The sequence below is a fragment of the Haliotis rufescens genome, unplaced genomic scaffold, assembly GCF_023055435.1.
Source record: "Haliotis rufescens isolate VD_foot unplaced genomic scaffold, xgHalRufe1.0.p SCAF_6, whole genome shotgun sequence".
Classification (NCBI taxonomy): Eukaryota; Metazoa; Mollusca; class Gastropoda; order Lepetellida; family Haliotidae; genus Haliotis; species Haliotis rufescens.
The window spans coordinates 17,074,747-17,096,192 of NW_025964334.1; the positions used below are offsets into that span (position 1 = coordinate 17,074,747).

The 21,446-nt window shown below is 40.8% G+C and overlaps 1 protein-coding gene across 3 annotated transcripts in view; it reads right to left on the reverse strand.

The window, feature by feature from the left end:
- LOC124140562 (gamma-aminobutyric acid type B receptor subunit 2-like) overlaps window positions 1–21,446 on the reverse strand; it is a 172,855-nt gene that overhangs the window by 43,305 nt on the left and 108,104 nt on the right. For all 3 annotated transcript variants that reach the window (XR_007218733.1, XM_046508199.2, XM_046508200.2), the window contains exons 4-6: window positions 9,699–9,881; window positions 1,817–1,918; window positions 1,226–1,291 (exon numbers count right to left, since the gene is read on the reverse strand). Coding sequence is in view for 2 of the 3 variants with exons in the window: in XM_046508199.2 (XP_046364155.1) it covers window positions 1,226–1,291; window positions 1,817–1,918; window positions 9,699–9,881 (351 nt within the window). In the remaining variant the exon portion in view is untranslated. The remainder of the gene's footprint in view (window positions 1–1,225; window positions 1,292–1,816; window positions 1,919–9,698; window positions 9,882–21,446) is intronic.

Consider the following 21,446-nt stretch of genomic DNA (forward strand, 5'->3'; position numbering starts at 1 on the left):
AAGCCCAAAACCGTCTGTTTGTTTCTTCAAGCTTTTATGGTATATCGTTGGTGAATATATCCCTCAGTATTTTAATAGTAAATCCCTAAACCCACTCTGTAAGTACCATACGCACTGCTAGCCATACCATTAATAGATCACCTAAATAACTGTGAACACTCCCCAGTATAAACATTTATCTTCCAAAACTGGTTTATTTATACACACAGTAGGATATACATGAATGTATCCATTTACCCCCAAAATTTTGAATACCTGGTATGCATGTGAGCTTGTGATTGGTTGATTAGTATGCATCTTATTAGGAACAACTTTCGTTCAAAGTAAGGAAAAGAAGTTATGGATGAACAACTTCTTTATTACAATTAAGAGCGACATTTCGGTGTAGGTTCTAACACCGTTATCAAGCAAGTGATATACAGAGTTCGGTTGGTAAGTATATACACGTATATATAAGTAGGAAGCAATGTTTATACAGTAGAGTAGATATTGTTATACGGGAGTAGAGAAGCCTGTTATGTATACACAAGGATAGTGATGACAATCTTCGGTGAAGTCAGTGACATAAACAAATGTAAATATTAATTCTTTTCCTTACTTAGTACTCCAACTTCTAAATGCCTATCAAAGAAGTTAAACTTTCGTTCATTAGACCAAAATGGAAACAAACACGACTCAATTAGTTATTCTTAATTACACTGTTTTAAAAGTGCTACGGTTTGACATTTGATAACCGTTTTTACTCACGGTACTTTGATAGGTGTAATATATCTTGAAGAAACTTAACCACTTTTTGTTGTGTATTAAGCTTTATAGCAATGTGCACTTCATCTGTGTTAATTCCTACGCGAACAGAATAATATTCCCTTAAGACACTATCATAAAAAGTCTGCTTTCAAAATTTACTAAACATTATCAACTAATTTACATGATAAATAGTATCTCGTCCCTGTGTCTCGGTATTATATGACTTTTATATACTAGTATTTGATATGCAAAAAACACACGGGGAAGCATCTGTATGTGCACTTACATTGCAAACGCTATCATACACCTAGTAGTTTCAGATCATCCTTTGAAGTTTGGACTGAATTATTTATTTTATCCCAGCAATGCTTTCAACAAAGTAAACTCATTAATAGTCTATGACGTAAGACCTATCCAAAGTGTCTGCAGCCTGAGAACGAGTGTGAGCTTGAAGCGTGTTCTTGGCTACAATACGTACGGTACAGAAGACCCGTCTGGCGGTGCTTTCGTCAAAGTTCCCCAGTATTATCCGTATATCCTCCGCCTGCGAACATAAATAGTCCGTCAATGAATGCCCATACAGAAAAATGGGCCTTAACGTGTAATTTTATCAGTTATTTCCAATATCTACCCATGACGACGAGATAACGTCTAGACTTGAAAGGCGAACACAATCTGGGATTTGGCTACCGGAAAGTACCACAACATTTTCCTGGAAGGCAAATCCACTTTTGGTTACACGACGTCGTCGCGTACACTGTAATGTTTCATTCACTATACTAAAGTGGCTGTGTAATAATCGCCGAGGTACATCGGAACAGTTGCACAGCAATTACCATGTCTGAAACTATGCACTCTCTTGTTGTCGTCTGTGGATCAAACAGAGATTTGATTATTACTCTTACGTGCATTATATGCCTAAACGATACGAAGTTGGTGTTCAAATCCCCTTTGTACTCTGATCCATGGTTGATGTGCTGCATTGCCTCTCTTTTAACACAGATATTGTCTTATGGAATTATGTTTTATCTTCTATATTCCCTTAACTGCAATATATTATTGTACTCACTTTTAATTTTTCTAATGCCGCTTCCGGGTCCACGGCGAAACTCTGTTCCTGGTCAATCTTTATGTTTGTCTTTTCTAGGAGTGTCACCAAGCGGTTGTGTGCCTGTTAGCAAGACAAAGAATGTATATTGTATGTAGACATGTATGAACATTTGGTGATACCAATGGTGTATACAACAGGTTATAAACAGGTGTTCATATCGATTGCGTATACATACGTGTATGAACATGTGTATGTATATGGGCGTGTATAAACAAGTGTTCATATCGATTGGGTATAGAGACGTGTATGAAAAAGTGTTCATATCGATTGTGTACACATAAGCGTATAAACACGTGTTCATGTCGAGGGCGTATACAGCAGGTTATAAACCAGTGTTCATATCAACGATGTATACATACTTGTATAAACAAGTGTTCATATCGATCGCGAATACAGACGTGGATAATCAAATATTCATATCGATGATGTATACAGACTTGTACAAACAAGTGTTCATATCGATCGCGAATACAGACGTAGATAATCAAATATTTATATCGCTGATGTACATACAGAATCGTTTAAATAATTTTTCATATCGATGATGTCTATAAATATGCATGTACATGTTTCAAATTATTCAAGGCATATTCACTGGGCGCCAGGCAGCCTAAATCCAGACCTTAAATACGACAAACCAAAAAAAACATTAGGGTTCAGGCCAATTTGTCAAAAAATAAATGCCGTCTGAAGTTTACTGAGAGAAAAAATATGTGAAATGCTTGACTTCCTCATCTACGTAAAATTTGGGGTAAGACATTACGACAAGAGACAGGTATCCTAAGGGGTACCAATTGTGCTCCCCTTCTTGCTGACCTATTTCTTTATGCATATGAATCGGAATTTCTAGTCGGATAGGAAAGTCAGTTTTGTCAGGAAGTTTAACTTTAGCTTAAGGTTCGTCGAAGATCTGACATCGTTCAAAAACCATCAAATAGACAATTCTGATTTACCCACCTGAACTTAAATAAGGATTTATGCATACAGATGCAGAAGGACGAAAGACTGTTTGACGTGAGAGATGACTTCAACCTTCCAACAGCCACCTTTCCCTTCATGTCGAGCAATATTCCTGCAGCTCTAGCCTTTTGGGTTTACATTTCACATCTTTTGAGGTACAATACAGCATGCTCTTTCTACCAAGATTTCAAACAGCGTCAAACTACTCTCGCTCAGTAAAGCTTTCAAAACGTTTTGTGGTAGACATGTGGAGGACATTTCCAAATTTGACGCATCAGTGACTGAAATGATCAGATGAACAATTGACTTGCCTATACATGTGTTTGTGACGTGTGCCACCAGTGGGGCAGGATACGCTCACCTTTTCGCAAACACCTGGTATCATCACTATTTGATAGTGATTTCCAAACACATGATCAAGATTGCTTTTGGCAGAGAAAGGTGTTTTGTCGATTTTATTGCGTGGAAATTGTCTGCACTTGCCCATTATATATAAATGGCTCCCCCATCAACGTAGGTGTTGTTTCATGTAACTGTCAGTGTTAACGTCTATGTCAAGTCTGCTTGAGTGCATCCAATTATGACATATAACATACATCCTGAACATAGTTAAATTCTTTTTTGGGGAAACGCTTGTGTGGTAATATATGTTAACTCCAGCCTTTGATTGTGTTATGTATTTAGAACCAGGAATATTTACAGAAGCCTTGACGTTTATTGTGACTGTGTTTGACGTGCGTGTAGGGTGGTTGTTACAAACAATACCATCTCGTGGTGGTGCCGATATTGATTCAAGAAGCAAGGAGGTAATTGCAGTTCGGGACACGAGTGTATAATGCGATTACCACTCCCAATTACGTCACGTTCGAAAGCACGGACGTGATAGAAGGCAGCCTTCATTAATACAATTTTAGCAACACGTAAAAGGGGTGATAATTTCAATATCACGCTTCCATTTAATAAATATGAAAGGATCTGTTCACTAATCGATGGAATCTTTTTGCCCTAATTTTCAGTACTAGTGGGTTAATATCTTTATACCATGACCCTGATTAAAAAAGGTTACCAGAATAGATCGTAATGGCATTAACGGCCTCTTAATAACACTCATTATAATTCTAGGTCATAACATGAAATAAGACCTAAACAGGTGCTGAAATTGCTCATCGAAAATGTGAAACTGGTGCATTTTTCCTGTTACGTTATGACCAAATATGGGACCAAAAATTAGTTGTTTATATTTTGTTCCACTAACCTTGAGTATCCCATTTTATAAATTATCAAATCACTTGATATACTCTTCCATACCCATTTCTTTTACGTTTGCCACACTCACCTCAAGTTTCAAATACTTAATGCGGTTGATTCGCAAGCCCTTGCCATCATACTGCCGCATGTAACACTCCTAGCCCCTTTATTCAAACGACTGAGCGTTTGATGAAATTAGTACCCAAACACCACCTGCAGGCCCATCTGTGCGGTATCTGAGTCGATACGTGTATTTCCGGCGGATTATCGAGAAGGTTTATTAGTCCATGTTGTGTAAAGAGAGGACTACTTCTTCCGGCTGTTCACCCATTACGTGGTGTTACTCCGCAGACATTACCGGATGTAACTTCTCAAGTGTGAAGCAAGGAGCACGAAGATGACAGTCCCGGTGGGCAACTGTCAAAAACTCTCCGATCTAACACAGGCGATCAGAAAACCGTTCGTCAGAAAAGCATAACGAAGACCAGATGATGCACTCAACTTCATTCGACTGGGGAATGAATGAGGAAAAAGCAAACCGAAAACAGAATTAGATTCACAAGTTACACACAAGAAACAATGCCACCATTAATGCTTACAGTGATGATTATTTTAGTGAAGAGTGGTTTCAGCGCGTTTTGCAAAGTTCCTGCAACTTCCAGAGGGGAAACCATGAATAGAAATCACACATTGCATTCACGATGAGCATAGAACCTGGGTCTCCGGTGTGACTATCAAACGGAATTAACCCAACCACTAATTGCGATACAAAGGACAGACAGAAAACATATGTCCTATAGACGTATAGATAGACACATGTTGAATAGATAGAAAGATGAAATGGGATCGACTGACAGGTACAGGTGGTGTGGTGAGGTGAAATGGGGTTTAACGTCGCGTCCAAGATTATTGCACTTATATAGCGACGTGCATGTACATGTATGTGTGTGTGTGGCTGCTTGTTCTAGTCCGGACTGATGCCGATTTATAGTGCTAGCTCACTGAGATACCATGCCGCAGTTTAACATGAATACCCCACTCAGACACACTATACTGACTCCGAGCCGACCAGTCCTTGTTTTAGCCCCTTAATGCCGAGCGCCAGACAGGGTAACAACAAGTACCATCTTTTAACGTCTTTTGGTATGACGCGGTCGGGGATCGAACCCCGGACCTTCCGCTCTCCGAGCGGACGCTCTACCTCTAGACCACGGAGGCGGTCTGACAGGTACAGAGAGACAGAGTAAGTGAGACATATACAGACAGAGTCAGAGACTGAGACATACAGAGTCAGAGGGACAGCGTCAAATACAGAGACAGTAAGATACAGACAGAGAGACAGATACACACAGACTCAGGGAGACAGGGACGGGATGCGAGAGCCAGCGCCAGAGCCAGATACAGACAGTCAGAGAGACAGAGATACATCGAGACAGAAAGACGGACACAGAGACAAAGAACCAGAAGGATATAAAGACAGACAGAGACAGAATGGCAGAGGCAGAGAGACATATACAGGGACAGAGTCTGACAGAGAGGCAGAGGGATCACTAAAGAGAGACAGAGAGGTTGTGAGACTTGGCGATGTCGCCGTGACATCTGGGAGATGTGGAAGTGTGATGCTGAGGCGGCAATTTCATTTGGCTTTTTTTAGAATCAACATCCCATAATTCAACAGTAATTCCATTTCGCCGAGATGCAGGGCAGCTGTTATTAAATTATTAAAACAAATCTGAAAAACTGCTTTATCTTTCTGTCATGTAAACGACTTGTGATATTGTCAATGCTATTTTGATTGCTTCTTGCTGAGGGAACAGGCTTAAAATGGGATTTGTTGCAATGTTATATCACTTCTTCTAAACATAACTTTTCTCGTTCATCACATCCATTACGATAGTTTAAACAGAGCAAGATGAAGATCAGCTTATAAACAAATACTAACATGTATGATGACGTCAAAACAACTGAGCTCGCATGTGATAATTGACTGGCGAAGGAAAGTTCTGGGAGTTCTTGTATTCAGGTTTTCTTTATTCACGATTGTGAAAGACCCATTGCTTACTAAATAGAACATTTCCATATGAACAGACATCAGGTGTTTCACCGTTCGAAATATCTGACCTTTCGGGATTCATTCACTCGTTGTTGTATGACATTGAAGGCAAAAGTGCCGAGACAACAAGATCAGGTATTGCAAGAAATAAAAAGATGTGTTGGCTAGTACGTTGATGTCAATTCAATACAAAACGGCGAGGTATTGATATTACCGAATACATTAAGTTCGTGAAATACTAGATTGTTTATTGATCAGTAAAATAAACCGAGCTAATAAAAGTACAAAATGGTTTCTTGACCACTGAAAGTAAGCCATGGTATCAACGTCAGTCCATAAATCAAACAGATCGTCTTAAAAGTTATCTTATCGCAACGACTGACAATATCACATTTCGGAACGGAATCCTGGCTAACTGAAAAACGACAAACAAAGCTATTCATGTGTCAGATATTTCTTTATAAGTGTAGCCACAGTATATACTCAACAATATAAAGGTCATTAGGGAAATTCATACATTTCAGGGACGGTGGGGTAGCGGTAAACATGGAGCGGCAGATAAAGAAATCGCTCCTCACGTCGAATATGTGTTTTCGATTCCTCACATTATGAGGCCCATTTCTGGATCCCCGCTGTTGCTGGAATATTGTTAAAAGCGGCGTAAAACTATACTCACTCTTACATTGCTTACGCATTTGTTGAACAGTGAGGAAAAAAAGGTTCATGTGAAAACTGACATTCTTCAACAGACACGATATTATCGTTTCTATCTCGGCATTTGTAATTTCCAAAAGTGCTGTGAGTTGTCAGATACGCTGTAATGGGCTCTTAAGAAGACAACTCACAACTAAGGACACCACTAGAGAAGTAGGTATATTGGAAGCGGGGTCATCTCGACGTCAAGTTGGTCGTTATTTAAACATGACTCATAGCGTTATTGGCACATCGTGGTACAAACTGGTCCTATTGGGAGAAAATCCAAAGAACTATTCAACAAGACAGTCCGATCACCTGTGTTGCTGAAAGAAGTCATTTAAGTCTTTGAAAGTCATTTCGAAGTTGCCAGAAAATGAAGACATGAAACGTTTATGGAGACTACCTTTTTACTGTTTGTAACGATAAGACAATTTCTTGCTCCTCCGTCATTCAACGGATGATTACGATGGGAAAAAAGTAACCCTTTACGTCATTACAAGCAATAAAAGACCCGTTATCCTTAAGATGTTTCATGTGTTCAGGTCATCTATTCTCAACTTCGACATTGAAAGGAATGTTACAGAGGTAGTCATCAATGTCGACACAAACATTTCAGAGCATCAGTCGAACTTCATCATCTAGAGTTAAGAGCTTGGTGTCTGGCTCTGTGGCCATCACTGACTGTGCATCACAACTGGAATGCCAATAAGATGCAGTGTGTTCTGCTCTCAGATGAGTCACATTTTTGTTTGATTTGTGCGATGGTCGACGTCAAAAAAGGCAAACCAAAAAATGGACGATTCCCGAACTGCTGTGTAGAATATGACAGATTTGGTGGAGGGTCAGTCGTGGTTTTAAGGAGGAATAGGTTTGAGTGGATCAAAGGCGTTGAACACAAGAAGGAGTGGAACTTGTGCGATCCTTCATCTTATTGATAGATTACTTATGCCAGTGCCATAAATGTTGATAACAATTGCGTTCTAATGGACGATAAAACCACACCCGACCAGAACGAATGTATCGTGAGAGGTAAATAACAGTTGGGTTGATCAGCGTATTGATTTGACTTCAACAACTTTGGGTTGTGAGTGAGTGAGTGAGTGAGTGAGTGAGTTTGGTTTAACGCCGCTTTTAACAGTATTCCAGTTATATCGCGGCGTGTCAGCTTAATGTGGGCGGAAAGCCCGAAGTGATGCATGTCTCAGACGTTTACCACTTTGGTGAAATCCACGAGCACGGGTATGGTGCTGACAAACCTAGAAACATAATCGGGGCGAACCGGCATTCGAACCCACAATCACAGGTTTCTGGCGTGCCCAAGTGACGCAACTCTGCACAGCGAATCCCGGCGCCTTAGACGACTGGGCCACCCGTGCCCCCACTTTGGGTTGTATTGGCAACGTTTACGTTTTCTTCCACGTTACAGGATCCTTTTGCCAATTCAGAAAAGTAACAGCGATCATTAACCTTTCAGTTGAGTATATATTTACTAATAACGTCTTTAGTTTCACATGGTCTTAAAATCTGTTATCAAACATCGATTGTTTCATATTCTCTCCAAAAATATAAGGGATCATGAAACATAAATGTTATGATCGGTCGTCAGAAGAAAGATCAGATTTAAAAAAATGACTGCGATAGACATGTCAGAACCAGCAACTAACACACTGTCAACAGTCTATGTGGTTTAGGCAATTCCTCCGTGCACTTGAGTAGAGGGGTCATTCTTGATTTTGACATCATCAGTGAAAGGGCGTCTAATCGCTTTGAGACATTGGTATTCTTGATTTCCATTACCCACAATAACACGAAAGCTGTCAATTGTTGCTTTAATGCAGTATTTATGGTCAGATTTGGAATGCATCATCCACAACGTGATGAATACCTAAGGGCTATTGGCTTGCTTCAAACTGGTGGAACTCGGTGAAAGTTAGGCAATATGTTCAATGAGGCTCTGTCTGTGATTTGCAGACTTTGGGATGGGTTTCTGCAGACATTCCGCACAGGGCGCTCGAGGTCCTGGATCGATTGATCAGGTGTTAAGAAAACGAGCCCAAAGAACCAATCAAAGCGCTATTCACTTGCGCCAGGCTGCTGGAGTTCAAGTTACTGACCAAACGCTTAGAATTTGTCTGTATGAAGCTGATCTACATGCTCGATGACCACGTGTTATACCATCATTAACAAATCGACACATTCCAGCCAGACACCAAAGGTGTTTTGAGCGTAGAAACTGGCGGAATCGGCGATTGTATCATGTCATGCTTTCAGATTAGTCCAGATTCACTCTGGATTTTTTGGATTGGACTGGACGAAACTTTTTTTTTCGTATCCATCCAGAACCATCACTAGATACCTCTTTGTATTTATGTCATCATGTGTTGTTTTCGAATGTTTTTTTATATATTATTTTTTCGTATGTGTTGGACCCGTGACGATTCGGGTTGGAATAGGTCTTCAGCAACCCATGCTTGCCATAAAAGATGACTATGCTTATCGTAAGCGGCAACTAACGGGATCCGGTGGTCAGGCTCGCTGACTTGGCTGATGCATGTCATCGCATCCCAATTGCGTGGATCGAAGCTTACGATGTTAATCGCTGGATTGTCTGGTACAGATTCTATTTACAGACTGCCGTCATATAGCTTGAATATAGCTTGAAACAAACCAATGATATGTGTTGTATGTAATATTCGATCGAACGATTCCTGAGTAGATTCCTGAAATGAAACCTACATGTTCACTGTGTTGGGAAGTTTAAAGCCATACCAAGACATACTTCACCAATTTGAGGAATCGCACAGTGCCTACAATTGCCATCAGACACTGGCACTATCTCATCAGAAAAGTCACATACAGGCATCAACAAAAGGTTAGACTCACGTAATTGTACTTGGCTGAACCTTTGGGATCAAACTGGAACAGCGTCCCCACACGTGTCCAGTTGAAGCTCCTTAAGAGCGCCAATCTCGCTGGGTTGAAGTCAGAGTCACTGGGTACCGTCCTGAAGAAGAATGGGTATTTATCCCTCTCTGACAGCAGTGGGTTCGTGTCGGCGTAGGAGAGCTGAAGGAAAATAGTCATTGTTAGATTGTGTGAGTGAGTGAGTTTCATCGCCGCTTTGTACAATATTGCAGTTATATCACAACGTTTCATCTTAATATAGGATGAACTCCGAAAGAGAAGCAAAGCAAAAAAGAAGGCATTTTACCCACGGTTGTAAATGTTGCTGGCAAATCGTGATCGAGGTGGATCTGGGACTTAAAACTCACAATCATTGGATCCAGGTACAACTTATGGGCGTAATTCTACACTGGGGATTGTGACGCTATAGATCTCTGGGAACCTGCCCCGATACAAATCTTTCTTCATCATATACATACAACTAATCTGTAGCTACAGTGTTTATACATTCTGTTGTTGAGGTAATATGTGGCCCAGGTGCTCATGGGCAAACATGCTTGGGTTATGCCACAGATTAGGATAAGATAATACAGCATAACGCTTTCTAGAACTCGACTATTTCAATATGTCAGCAGTGTCGTCTAATTACGGTTGTTGCTCCATCTATGCACATATAACGTTGCGTTAACGACTTGGTGAAATTTACCATGCACTTGTTGGTTCACTCGGGGTGATATCGCTTGAATGTTACTAACAGCATACAGTTTCACTCCATTGGTGTGTTATTATACTTAAGTCTAATGTGGGATTCATGAATGCACACATTAATTTAGTACAAATGTTAAATTAATTTAATCGCAAAGTACACAATAGCAGACTCGATAATTCATTGATGACCGACAAATATACTTTTAAAACCGCGTGTATTCACCCTCATTTTTTATGCAGGGTCGAAGTGACCTAAAGAGAGACAGACAGGTTTAACTATATTAACTCAGCGTAGGCTGATAGGGATACCAGAATCAAACCTGTGAATACGAGATACAGTGACCCCACCAAGAGTTACTATGATGACATGTAATTCGGTTTGAATACGGTATCCCTTTATCGTCGGTAGTACCATAATCGTATGTGACAGCATTGTCATCGAAATAACCATTGTAATCAATAAACATTGAAAGAATGATAAATAATTGAAACGTCATCTCCTTGATCACGAGACGTTTCACCGAAACTCGTAGACTGGAAGATATTACCCTCGACACGTATGATAAGCATGATACCCATGTAGTTCTCTGAAGAGAAGGAACTCAGTCTAAAGCAGATCACACTGCCTGGTAGTTCACAGCTGTTACAGGTTCGCGCACAGAAGTGTAGCGTTACTGACCCACAGAATCAGTCTAATGACTCCCACGAGACCTTTTAACGGAAGTAATTTAAGATAAAAGCTGCAAAACATAATTACTGACTACTGTTGAAACAGAACTCAGTGCTCTAAACAGATAACGTACTGCTGATCACCCTAGGGACTCGATGGTACATAAGCTTATTCGGGAACGTTTAAATAATCCCCCATAAAACACTGATGTATGCAATTTCCCTAAGTCCCGCGGGATACTATCAATGTATAGACCAATGTATTTTGGTTTGTTACTCATTGAGGAATGTCTTTCATGTAGAATCGAGGTCACCACACGTACACGTGTCTACTCATGTCATTCCGATTGGTCTATCCTCTCAAGAGTATGTATCGTATTGAGATAAGTTTCACCAACATAGTTTTTAAAGGCTTGAATTAAACAATGTTTTATCCGATAAAGGTGTTTGGGTAATAGATCTTATGATAATCTAAAGGGCATTTAACGGATTTATTGACAGGGATTACGTAAAACAAGAAGAAAAACCGTTTGGCTTCAAAATAAGTACAGAACCATGAGGCTCTGTAGCTCACCTTGGACATTTGGATTGTCGTAGATCAACTTTAGCATTACTTGAGATATAGATTATTTATGTTGGAACTAATTCCCTTCGTCGTCACATATTGGAGATCTTGGAGAAGAATAGGTCCCCTGTGTCCCATGCTTGTCGTAGGAACTGCTTTACAATGTGTGACCAGGCCTCCGAATGTGTGTCGATTATGATATATGAGGTTCTTGTGGTCACCTTGAACATTTGGATTGTGATGGATCAACTGCAGCATTACTTGAGATAGCTTTTTGAACCAGGTTTTTTTTTCGTCACATATGGGAAATCTGAGAGTAGAATCTGTGTTTCCAAAGCCTGTTGTAGGAACCTTTTTACAATGTGTTACCAGGCTGAACGTGAGTCATGTCGATTATGCAGGTCATACAGCGAACTACTGGTCTGCCTGGTACTTTTTGTAATAAGACGCTTTGATGCAGCACGGACTTATGACACAGTTGATCTCCGTCCATAGATCTATCTCAATACCCCTATTAATCTGGTCCAAACTCGATTATTTACAGACCGCCCTCATATTGCTGTAATATTGCTGAATGCGGCGTTAAATAACAAGAAGAAATAAAAACACATATTGTGTCAGGATGCATGCCATATATGACGCCACAACCGGACAAAATGACCAATGAAATTACTTCCCAAACTAGTCAATCTACATAAGCCTGGAGTGACGCTATTGTGCAAGAGTCCTTCCGTATCCTAATTTACATATATTTGGAACTAATAACTGTGTTATGGCCCGCCTCGAAAGTTTGGAAGTAGCGGTCCTTCCCCACAAGAAAAAAACATATTGTCATTTCACGCATGGGAAGTTTGGAAGCAGCTGTCATTCCACCGATGTAATAAGTGATCACTCAACCCAACATCATGGATTCGAAAAAAGGGGTAACTCATCAAGGTAACTTGGAAACCAACATACTTTAGGACAAGTTTAATACAGAAAGGCCGCCTCAGTGGTCGAGTGGTAGAGCGTCCGCGCGGAGAGCGGAATGTCTGGGGTTCGATACCCGGCCGTTAAAAGATGGTACTTGTTGTTACTCTGTCTGGCGCTCGGCATTAAGGGGCTAAAACAAGGACTGGTCGGCTCGGAGTCAGTATGCTGTGTCTGAGTGGGGTAAACTGCGGCATGGTATCTCAGTGTGCTAGCGCTATAAATCGGCATAAGTCCGGACTAGTACAGGCAGCCACACACACACGCGTGCATGCACGTCGCTATATAAGTGCAATAATCTTGGACGCGACGTTAAACCCCATTTCACCTCACCTTTAATACAGAAAATATATACCGATTGCTCTAAGTTAGACTATATCCTTATCCATATTTGAAACATTTGAATTATTAGTAGAAACACGCTGTGTATTTTTGGCGTCAAGAAGTATTTCCTAGTGACTGTAAACAATATTGTGGTCACAATGCCCCTAACAAAACGTCCCAAGCATACATGTAGTTATCGATGTAAACGTGTTGAGTCAGCATGTGTTTCTCTGAAGGTTCAAATACCTCCTGCTTTTTTGCATGTCCAAAAATATCAATGGCTTCAACGGCTTTGATTATATTGGAAAAAATATTCGAAGATCAAAAGCATATCCTCTTTAAGAACCGGGCATCGTCCGTGGGCTTTCTGAAACAACATAGATCCCAGTTGCAAGCACAAATGTTTGTGACAAGAAGCAAATAAAATGTTAGGTGACAATTTGTGGCCGTCTAGTTGTGAGTTATCGTATTTCAACGGTACTTGGATGCATATGGTATCAACCATTGGTTTCGCTTGTTCAGATTTGAATACCTCCAAGGCTCAGTGATAAAGATGCCATATTGTAAGCGCGGCGCAAAACAACATACCTGTAACGTGGTACTGAATAATTATATTTATCCCGTTTGTCTTGCATTGCAATGTAGCGCAGTGGTAATAAATTCTTTAGTTCAAAATTTATGAAGACAAAACACGCCTGTGTGTTTCCCTTTTAGATTCTCACTTGAGAGCTGTGATAATCAACGCTAATAGGCAGCAATAATATGGATTGATTTCCAGCCAGTTAAATACACTCCGTCCATTTGTATCGCTTTAACTTCACCCCATTGACGCTTTAGATTTGAATGGCTCCTCTCCCTTTGATGGATATGGCATTCCGATTAAAATGTTGATGTTTCTTCCACATGCCACAATACACTGGAAATAACATAGCTGACCATAACAAACTCATGCTCCGGGGCTATTCTTCAGGGAAATTATGTCAACGTTAGAATGTAAGGCGTTGCCAGAAAATCTGAACCATTAAAGTTTTCTATGAATAGTGATAGAGGTTTGTCACAACAAACTGATAGCCTCTGTCCCACGAGAGAGGCTATCAGCCGAGGCTCAGCGCAGAAATGCCACAATCACACAGCTACAAAAGCGATCCATCCAAAAGTCCGTTGTAGTTATTTCCAGGAAGTGCTGCTTTTGGCATGCTTTGTGTTCTTGTTTTCATGTTCCATCTACACATCCCAAAGCCGTTGGCGACAGGGAATCGACGTCAAGTCTGATTGTGATAAGCCTTAACCAAACCTCTCTAACACAGACGGTGAAATGAGATGTGTTATCACAACAGAGCTTCCATCACGTGCACTGAAATGCGTCTACCACAGGGCCACGGTATTGGATAAACACACAATGCCCAACACAGGATAGGGTCGCAAACCAGATTTATTGGCGCGTGTTATAAGTGTAAATGTACTACAAGAAAGCTATGTATACAAGCGCAACGTTCCCGACCTAAGTGATAGGGGGCACGCAAAGTGATAATTCACTTGCCGATGGGTCTTGAGTCGTCACTGACTCATAACGGGTTAGCTAATTGGTGGCTGTCTGCCTATGTCCTCCCTCCTACCGTGGAGTCTCCACAAACAAGTCATATTGAATCAAGTCCCCATTGGACGTACTCTCCTAGACGGTCACTGTTTTCCATTCCGGCGGGGTCTGCAGAATAACCTCATACGACGGTGGCTTAATTCGGTGCGACAAGCCACCTGGCCGTATTCTGTAGCGGAACGCTATATAATGACCCAGACTCACATAGATCAAGAATACAAGATGATCTTTGATGGGCTCGACAGAGCCGCAAATTATTATTAGATAGCTGTTAGACGAGCGGTAGAAATCTTATTTCGGTTTTGCCTAACCTGTCATGGCGTGTCCATGACTGGTGCGTTACACCGGTGTGCTCTGACCCTTTGGGTACTGTCATTGTCATGCTAAAAGGAAGACAGCGACCAGACAATTCATTTGTAGCTTACTGCAGTCTGGTGTTGCCTGGGGTGGGCTCACTTATCAGTAGTAAATTACATGAACAAGAAATAACCTATTCAGGACGGAAAATAATACATTGGTCAACATTTAGTGGTGGTGTCGCTCCAAAAAGCAAACTCTATCTCCCGGGAGGGAAATGGGGTTGATGATATTAGGATGTATAATACCACATGTTAGGCTTAATCCAGCATCAGCTAAAGCGTGGTTCAGGCCACTGCAACAGTTATCAATTGCTCCTTGGAATTTAATTGTTATTGGCAATGCGTTTCTGTTCAGACCAGCTGCTAAACATCTCGCCTAAAACTGGACGAACCAAATCATTAAAAATTAGTTGGAAAGATTAAAGGTTTTACACGTTTACTGGTATGAAATCCATAGATATTGGTATGGTCATCTTTAACTACTGTCTCTTAAGTGTTCAGGAATATGATCCCACGACCAGTGGTTCTTGACAGCTGACAGACCCCTTCAATGGTTTGAAGTCTTCACGATAACTTATATACCCTCGTCCATTCTGGCAGTAACACTTAAATACAGCTACACATCTATGGAACATTTTACTGGCATTTACTTCGAGAATTATGTTTGAGAAGATTTTTTTTTCTGCTCACGACCAAGAGACTGCCGAATCCCGAAAACGCTAAAATGGCATTACTTATGTTTAATATACAAAATAACTCTTCCCGACTCTCAGGTGAATACGGGTGTATATAATATTCAAGTTTGTTTCAAACACGAAAATAATGCTGTGCATAAGATGGGTTCCCAAGCCTTTTACCATGGCACAATTACCTTTCTCTTCCAGAAGTCTCTCGGTCATCAAGGGTTTTCATTATTTGCAGCGACATCAATTTTGAATAGAAACACATATTGGATTAGGAAGGAAAGGTGTTGAAAAGATGGGCCAATCAATCGAACAGTATCTAAGGGGCATGTGGTAATTTCCCGGCGGGTTCGAGCCTCTGCCATGTGAATATTTAACAAGGTAGCCTCAGGGTCCGTTTCTCTGTAGTCCAATCTGTGGGGCGAGGCAATACGCCTACAGCGTCATGCGTACAGGTTACACAGGAAGTCAACAGCCACTGATGTCGGTCGGTGTCACAGATATAACACTGTACAGTGGGAGAGGTGATGATACGGAAAGAAATGAGTTAGGTGGAATATCCACACAATTTGGTTGGTAGATGTGTTGTAGAAATAATTGTTTTAATTCAATAACATTGGTAGTTACATTGAACCACCGGATCTTTTGGCAAAGACATCCCACCATCTGGACGATTATTGTTTTGAAAGTCGGTTGATAATTATAGGTAACATTACTGAGCTCCCAAGTTTCATGAATCCATTTTATTATGTTCTTGTAAGTTCAGTTAGAGCGTCTCGACAGGTCTTTATTCGAAGACATTGCAGCGGACTCTGATATCACGACATTCCAGGCATCCATTGACGTTTCATAGGATGTGAAAGCTTAAAGGCAGTGTACATTTTCTATCTTGCATAGTACTTAGTGTCATGTGCGAAACGTGGACATTTTCCCTGTGTAACTGTTGAACCGGTATTAATATACTATAAGAACTAGCATTTGAAGGTTGGTGGCACTTCACCGTTACTGACAATTAGCCTGAAGCTTGTTTTGACAATGCTGTATCAAATACATGCTCGTGATTAATTGCAAAAAAAGAGAAAAAAAACAAAGCCCATTTTCAAATGTAAACCTGTCATCATGTGTCTAAAAATAGATTCTTCTAATATTATGAAAAAAGCTTCACAGATAGTGTTCAAAGGAACCCCCTTGAGAGAAACAAATATTGGATAGGACTCAGAACAGCCAGAACACTGTGAACACATTGTGAACAGCAATGGCACGCAAACAAGAAGGAGAGGATATGAATAAACTGTAAGATAGGAAGAATGAACACGAAATGACGATTTAACAGTTTTAACTGAAGGGTGACGGAATTGAAACACCTTTCAACAACAGACACTAAATAGGCAAATGTGAAGTAAAAGGATAGATAAACTTTTTACTTTAAGTTTTGAAAGTTTTATTACAAGCAATAAATGCATATTTAATGTTGTGGTAAGTGGAATGTGTATTTGCTTGAAGGTGTTATCCAGGGCTGAGTGCACAGTAGCAAATGGCGTGATTCAATTCAATAAAACTGCTTATTCTTCTTTCTCCCCAGCACAACATGAGTAAATATTTTATTACGAACAGAAGGAATTTATCGCCTTGTGGTAAGCACATCAAAGGCTTGAATATTGGTATATAGTCAGTGTCCCGCGAACATTCATTGAGCGAATACTTTGATGGTTATGTGGTTGTAAACAATAGATCATCTAAACGACAGCGGTCGTACATATAAAATCAGTCTTGAAAAGGCAAACCACTGATCGATAGTGTGAGCTTATATCTACCCAGGTTCGATTGCACACTACAACAGGGCATACTTCTGAGTTGGTCTGATCTTGTTCACCAATAACAAACAAAAAAACCCGTCAGTATACATTTTGAACACCAGATTCCCATTTTTATAGTCACCTCTTACGACAGCCTGTTTGCCCCTGTCACCAGTGACGTATATTCAATGCCAATTGACGGCGTCCTGTCTTCACTGAAGTTGATTGAAAAGAAATGGTTGATTTGCACAAACTCATAAACAACAATATATAGGTATTTAAAACTAGATATCATTTGGATATATTTTGTCATAATGTAATGGAAATTTCAAGCATCCTCTTAGTTTTTTTCTCTTGATCCTTTTCGACCAGCCGAACATGTCATGGTACGATAACACATACTGTGTTTGTCGAACATGTCGTCGGGATACAATAACACGTAATGGATCAGCCGAAAATATCATCAGGATACGATAACGTGGAGTCCATCACCAGAAACGTCGTCAGGGTACGACAACACGGAGTCCCTTGCCAGAAAACGTCGTCAGGGTACGATAACAGGTAATCTGTTAGTGAAAAAAGTCGTCAGCGTAAGATGACTTGTAATCTGTAAGTGAAAAACGTCGTCAGGGTACGATAACAGGCAATCTGTTAGTGAAAAACGTCGTCAGGGTACGATAACAGGCAATCTGTTAGTGAAAAAAGTCGTCAGCGTAAGATGACTTGTAATCTGTTGGTGGATAACGTCGTCAGGGTTAGATGACACGTAATCTGTTTGTGGGAAAACGTCGTCAGGGTACGATGACACAGAATCTGTTTGTGGAAAACGTCGTCAGGGTACGATAACAGGTAATCAGTTAGTAAAAAACGTCGTCAGCGTAAGATGACTTGTAATCTGTTGGTGGAAAACGACGTCAGGGTAAGATGGCACGTATTCTGTTAGTGAAAAACGTCGTCAGGATACGATAACATGTAATCTGTTAGTGAAACACGTCGTCATGGTACGATAATACATAATCTGTTAGTGGAAAACGCCGTCAGGGTACGATAACAGGTAATCTGTTGGTGAAAACGTCGCCTGGGTACGATAACACATAATCAGTTAGTGGCAAACGTCGTCAGGATACGATAAGACTTAAGACGATAAGTCCATCATCTGAAAACGTCGTCAAGGATCGAAAACACGTAATCTGTTGGTCGAAAAAGTCGTCAGGACATGATAACACGTAATCTGTTTGTGGAAAACGTCGTTAGGATACGATAACACGTCATCTGTTACTGGAAAACGTCGCCAGGTTACGGAAACAGGTAATCTGTTAGTGGAAAACGTCGTCAAGATACGATAACACGTAGTCTGTTGGTGGAATACGTCGTCGAACGGTAACACTTAGTAAGCCTACCGAAAGCGTCACTAGGGTACGATTACATATCATCGTCCAATCTGAAACACTGTCAATTGCAATGACCAAAAATACACAGTCAGTCGAAAACAGATTCAGAAGACAAAAACATCAGTGTACGATAACACAAAGTCAGCTCGCCGCTCTTACCTTGTTGGCAATGGAGTAGATTGAATAGTCGGTGTCGTTCCTGTCATTAGTGACGTTAATCGAATACCAATTGTTGATTTACAAACTCACAAACGACAATCAGGGTATTGAAACTGTAAGAAAATGTATCATTTGGGCAAATGTTTGTAAGGAGAGTAAAGAGAATTTCAAGCAAAATCCTAGCTTTTTCCTTGACCTTGTTGTTGAAATTGACATGGCGCTTTCATCACCGAGTAATCAGGAGTTTTGGTGATTGGATCTCTTCGCTCGGGTAAAATACTCAAAATTAATTTTGATTCAACATGAAAACTCACTCAAAAAGCGAATTTAAATCTGTTTCAAAGGCTTTTCAATTAAGTGACATGTATGGAAAAACTGTGCGGGGAAAGTTTCCCTTAAATCGGAAAAAAGACACTGATTTATTCGCCATATGGCGGCATTAGAAATACAAAACCAGCCTGTACTTTGAAAATATTTTCAAAGGGTTTGATGCTGTTTATTGATTTAACCCAGAAGTATAAAATTAAACAGAACAGCATTAGAATTCCAGAGATGATGAACATCCTCTCCGCACTCTTTTCTATGATTTTTTCACGTTCAATTATCGTCCTTTTGCTGCCAGGATCCGCTAGCCGTGAGTTGAAATCCGGATGATTATGCTCCGAGGTTTGTCAATTTTGAAAAAAAAAGATTTTTGCTCTTTGGGTTCTCCGATGTGGTAAACGCCTGCATGCGAGCTGCATCCCTTCGGGCCTTCCTGTTACAAACAGGACTCAAATATTCCCCAAAGCGTGGTTAAACCCATTTCAGGCAAAGTAGTTCTGGTCATTGAGCAAATTAGTTTTTATTGTCGCTTTGAACTCTATTTTAGTTGCAGCACAGAATATCACCCAAATGTGGGATTAAAGCCGAAAGAGACACACTGACAGTACACGGGTTGACACTTGGAATCAAACCTACGACCATCTGGTCACGGCAATCTGCGAAGTCTTAAGACTACCGTTAGTCAATCTCGGATTTTTACTAATGTAAGCTGGCTGGCTGGCTTGTTGTTTAACGCCGCACTCAGCAATATTCCAGCTATATGACGGCGGTCTGTAAATAATCGAGTCTGGACCAGACAATCCAGTGATTGACATCATGAGCATCGATCCACGCAATTGGGATCGATGACCTGCATCAACCAAGTCAGCGAGCCTGACCACCCGATCCCGTTAGTCGCCTTTTACGACAGGCAGTCACCTTTTACGGCAAGCATGAGTTGCTGAAGACCTATTCTACCCCGGAATCTTCATGGGTCTAATGTAAGCTCCAAAATATCTTCACCTGCTAGCCCTTGTTATATCAATGGAGTAGGTAATGTTTTTTTACACCTGTCCTCCAAATATCTTTAATCATGAACACTGTAATGACCATGTGGCGCGTGGCCACAATGCACAACGAACAGATAAGGTGAAGTTGATCGCGTACAGCAGCTTGACGTTTCTAGGGCTTCGGTCCTACCAACACTGAAGCACGTATGCTGTCTCCGTTGTCAAATGACTTTCTTCGAAATATGTTCACCCAGCAGTGAATGGGTACCTTGTACGATGAGATGTTGACGTGACTGTATACACATATATACGTGTACTTTTCCACATTGTTACATATGTGTGTATCCTTTCACGCCTGCGCGTATAGTTTTATATTCAATTTGTAGTGATGACGTAGGTGAGTTCATGGAGTGCAACTCGGGGGGAAAAACTCTTACAACTTCATCGTGGACGTCATAGAAATTGTGGAAGCCATACAATGAGTAAATCCACAGTGCAGTCAGGGTACGGTAGAAAATCCGTATTTAAAACCCCTCTGAGGTATGATAAAACATATTCAGCTTGTCGTAAACGTCAGGGTAAGATACCAAATTATCGACCAGTCGAAATCGTCGCCAAGCACGGTGACACATAGACAGCCTGTCGTACAGGGTACGATAAAACACACCAAGGTTCTTAGGCTACTGCGTATTGTGTGCGGTGTATTCACATTGACAACCTTTATTAGCCAGATTGTATTGGGGTTATTACAGGGTAAGGTGGGCACATCAGTGGCTACACAGGTGCACCGCGCCACTAATGGACAATCCTCACCGGAGACCACATCCCATCACAACCGCCGACATTGGTCGCACATGACACACTAGTACCAGCTAATGTATGGCCACGTTAATGGAGAAGCCCTGACCTTACGGAGAAGTCGCCAACAAGACAAACACACCGTCTCTGAAGACCCTACTAGCCCTAAGCCTGTCTAGTCACCTAGTTTCAAAAGCCTCAGCATGCCTTGGTCAGTTAGAAGCCTCCGATCCTTTTCCGTATCTGATAGAATACGAACACGGGCGGTTATTATACGAAATAATGCTAAAAATATTTACACATCGTATCCGACATCGCATTTCGTCAGTGTATTGTGAGAAGGTGTTACATAGGAATGCACTGTTTGTTCAATTACCGGTATTCTTCCGTTAGGAC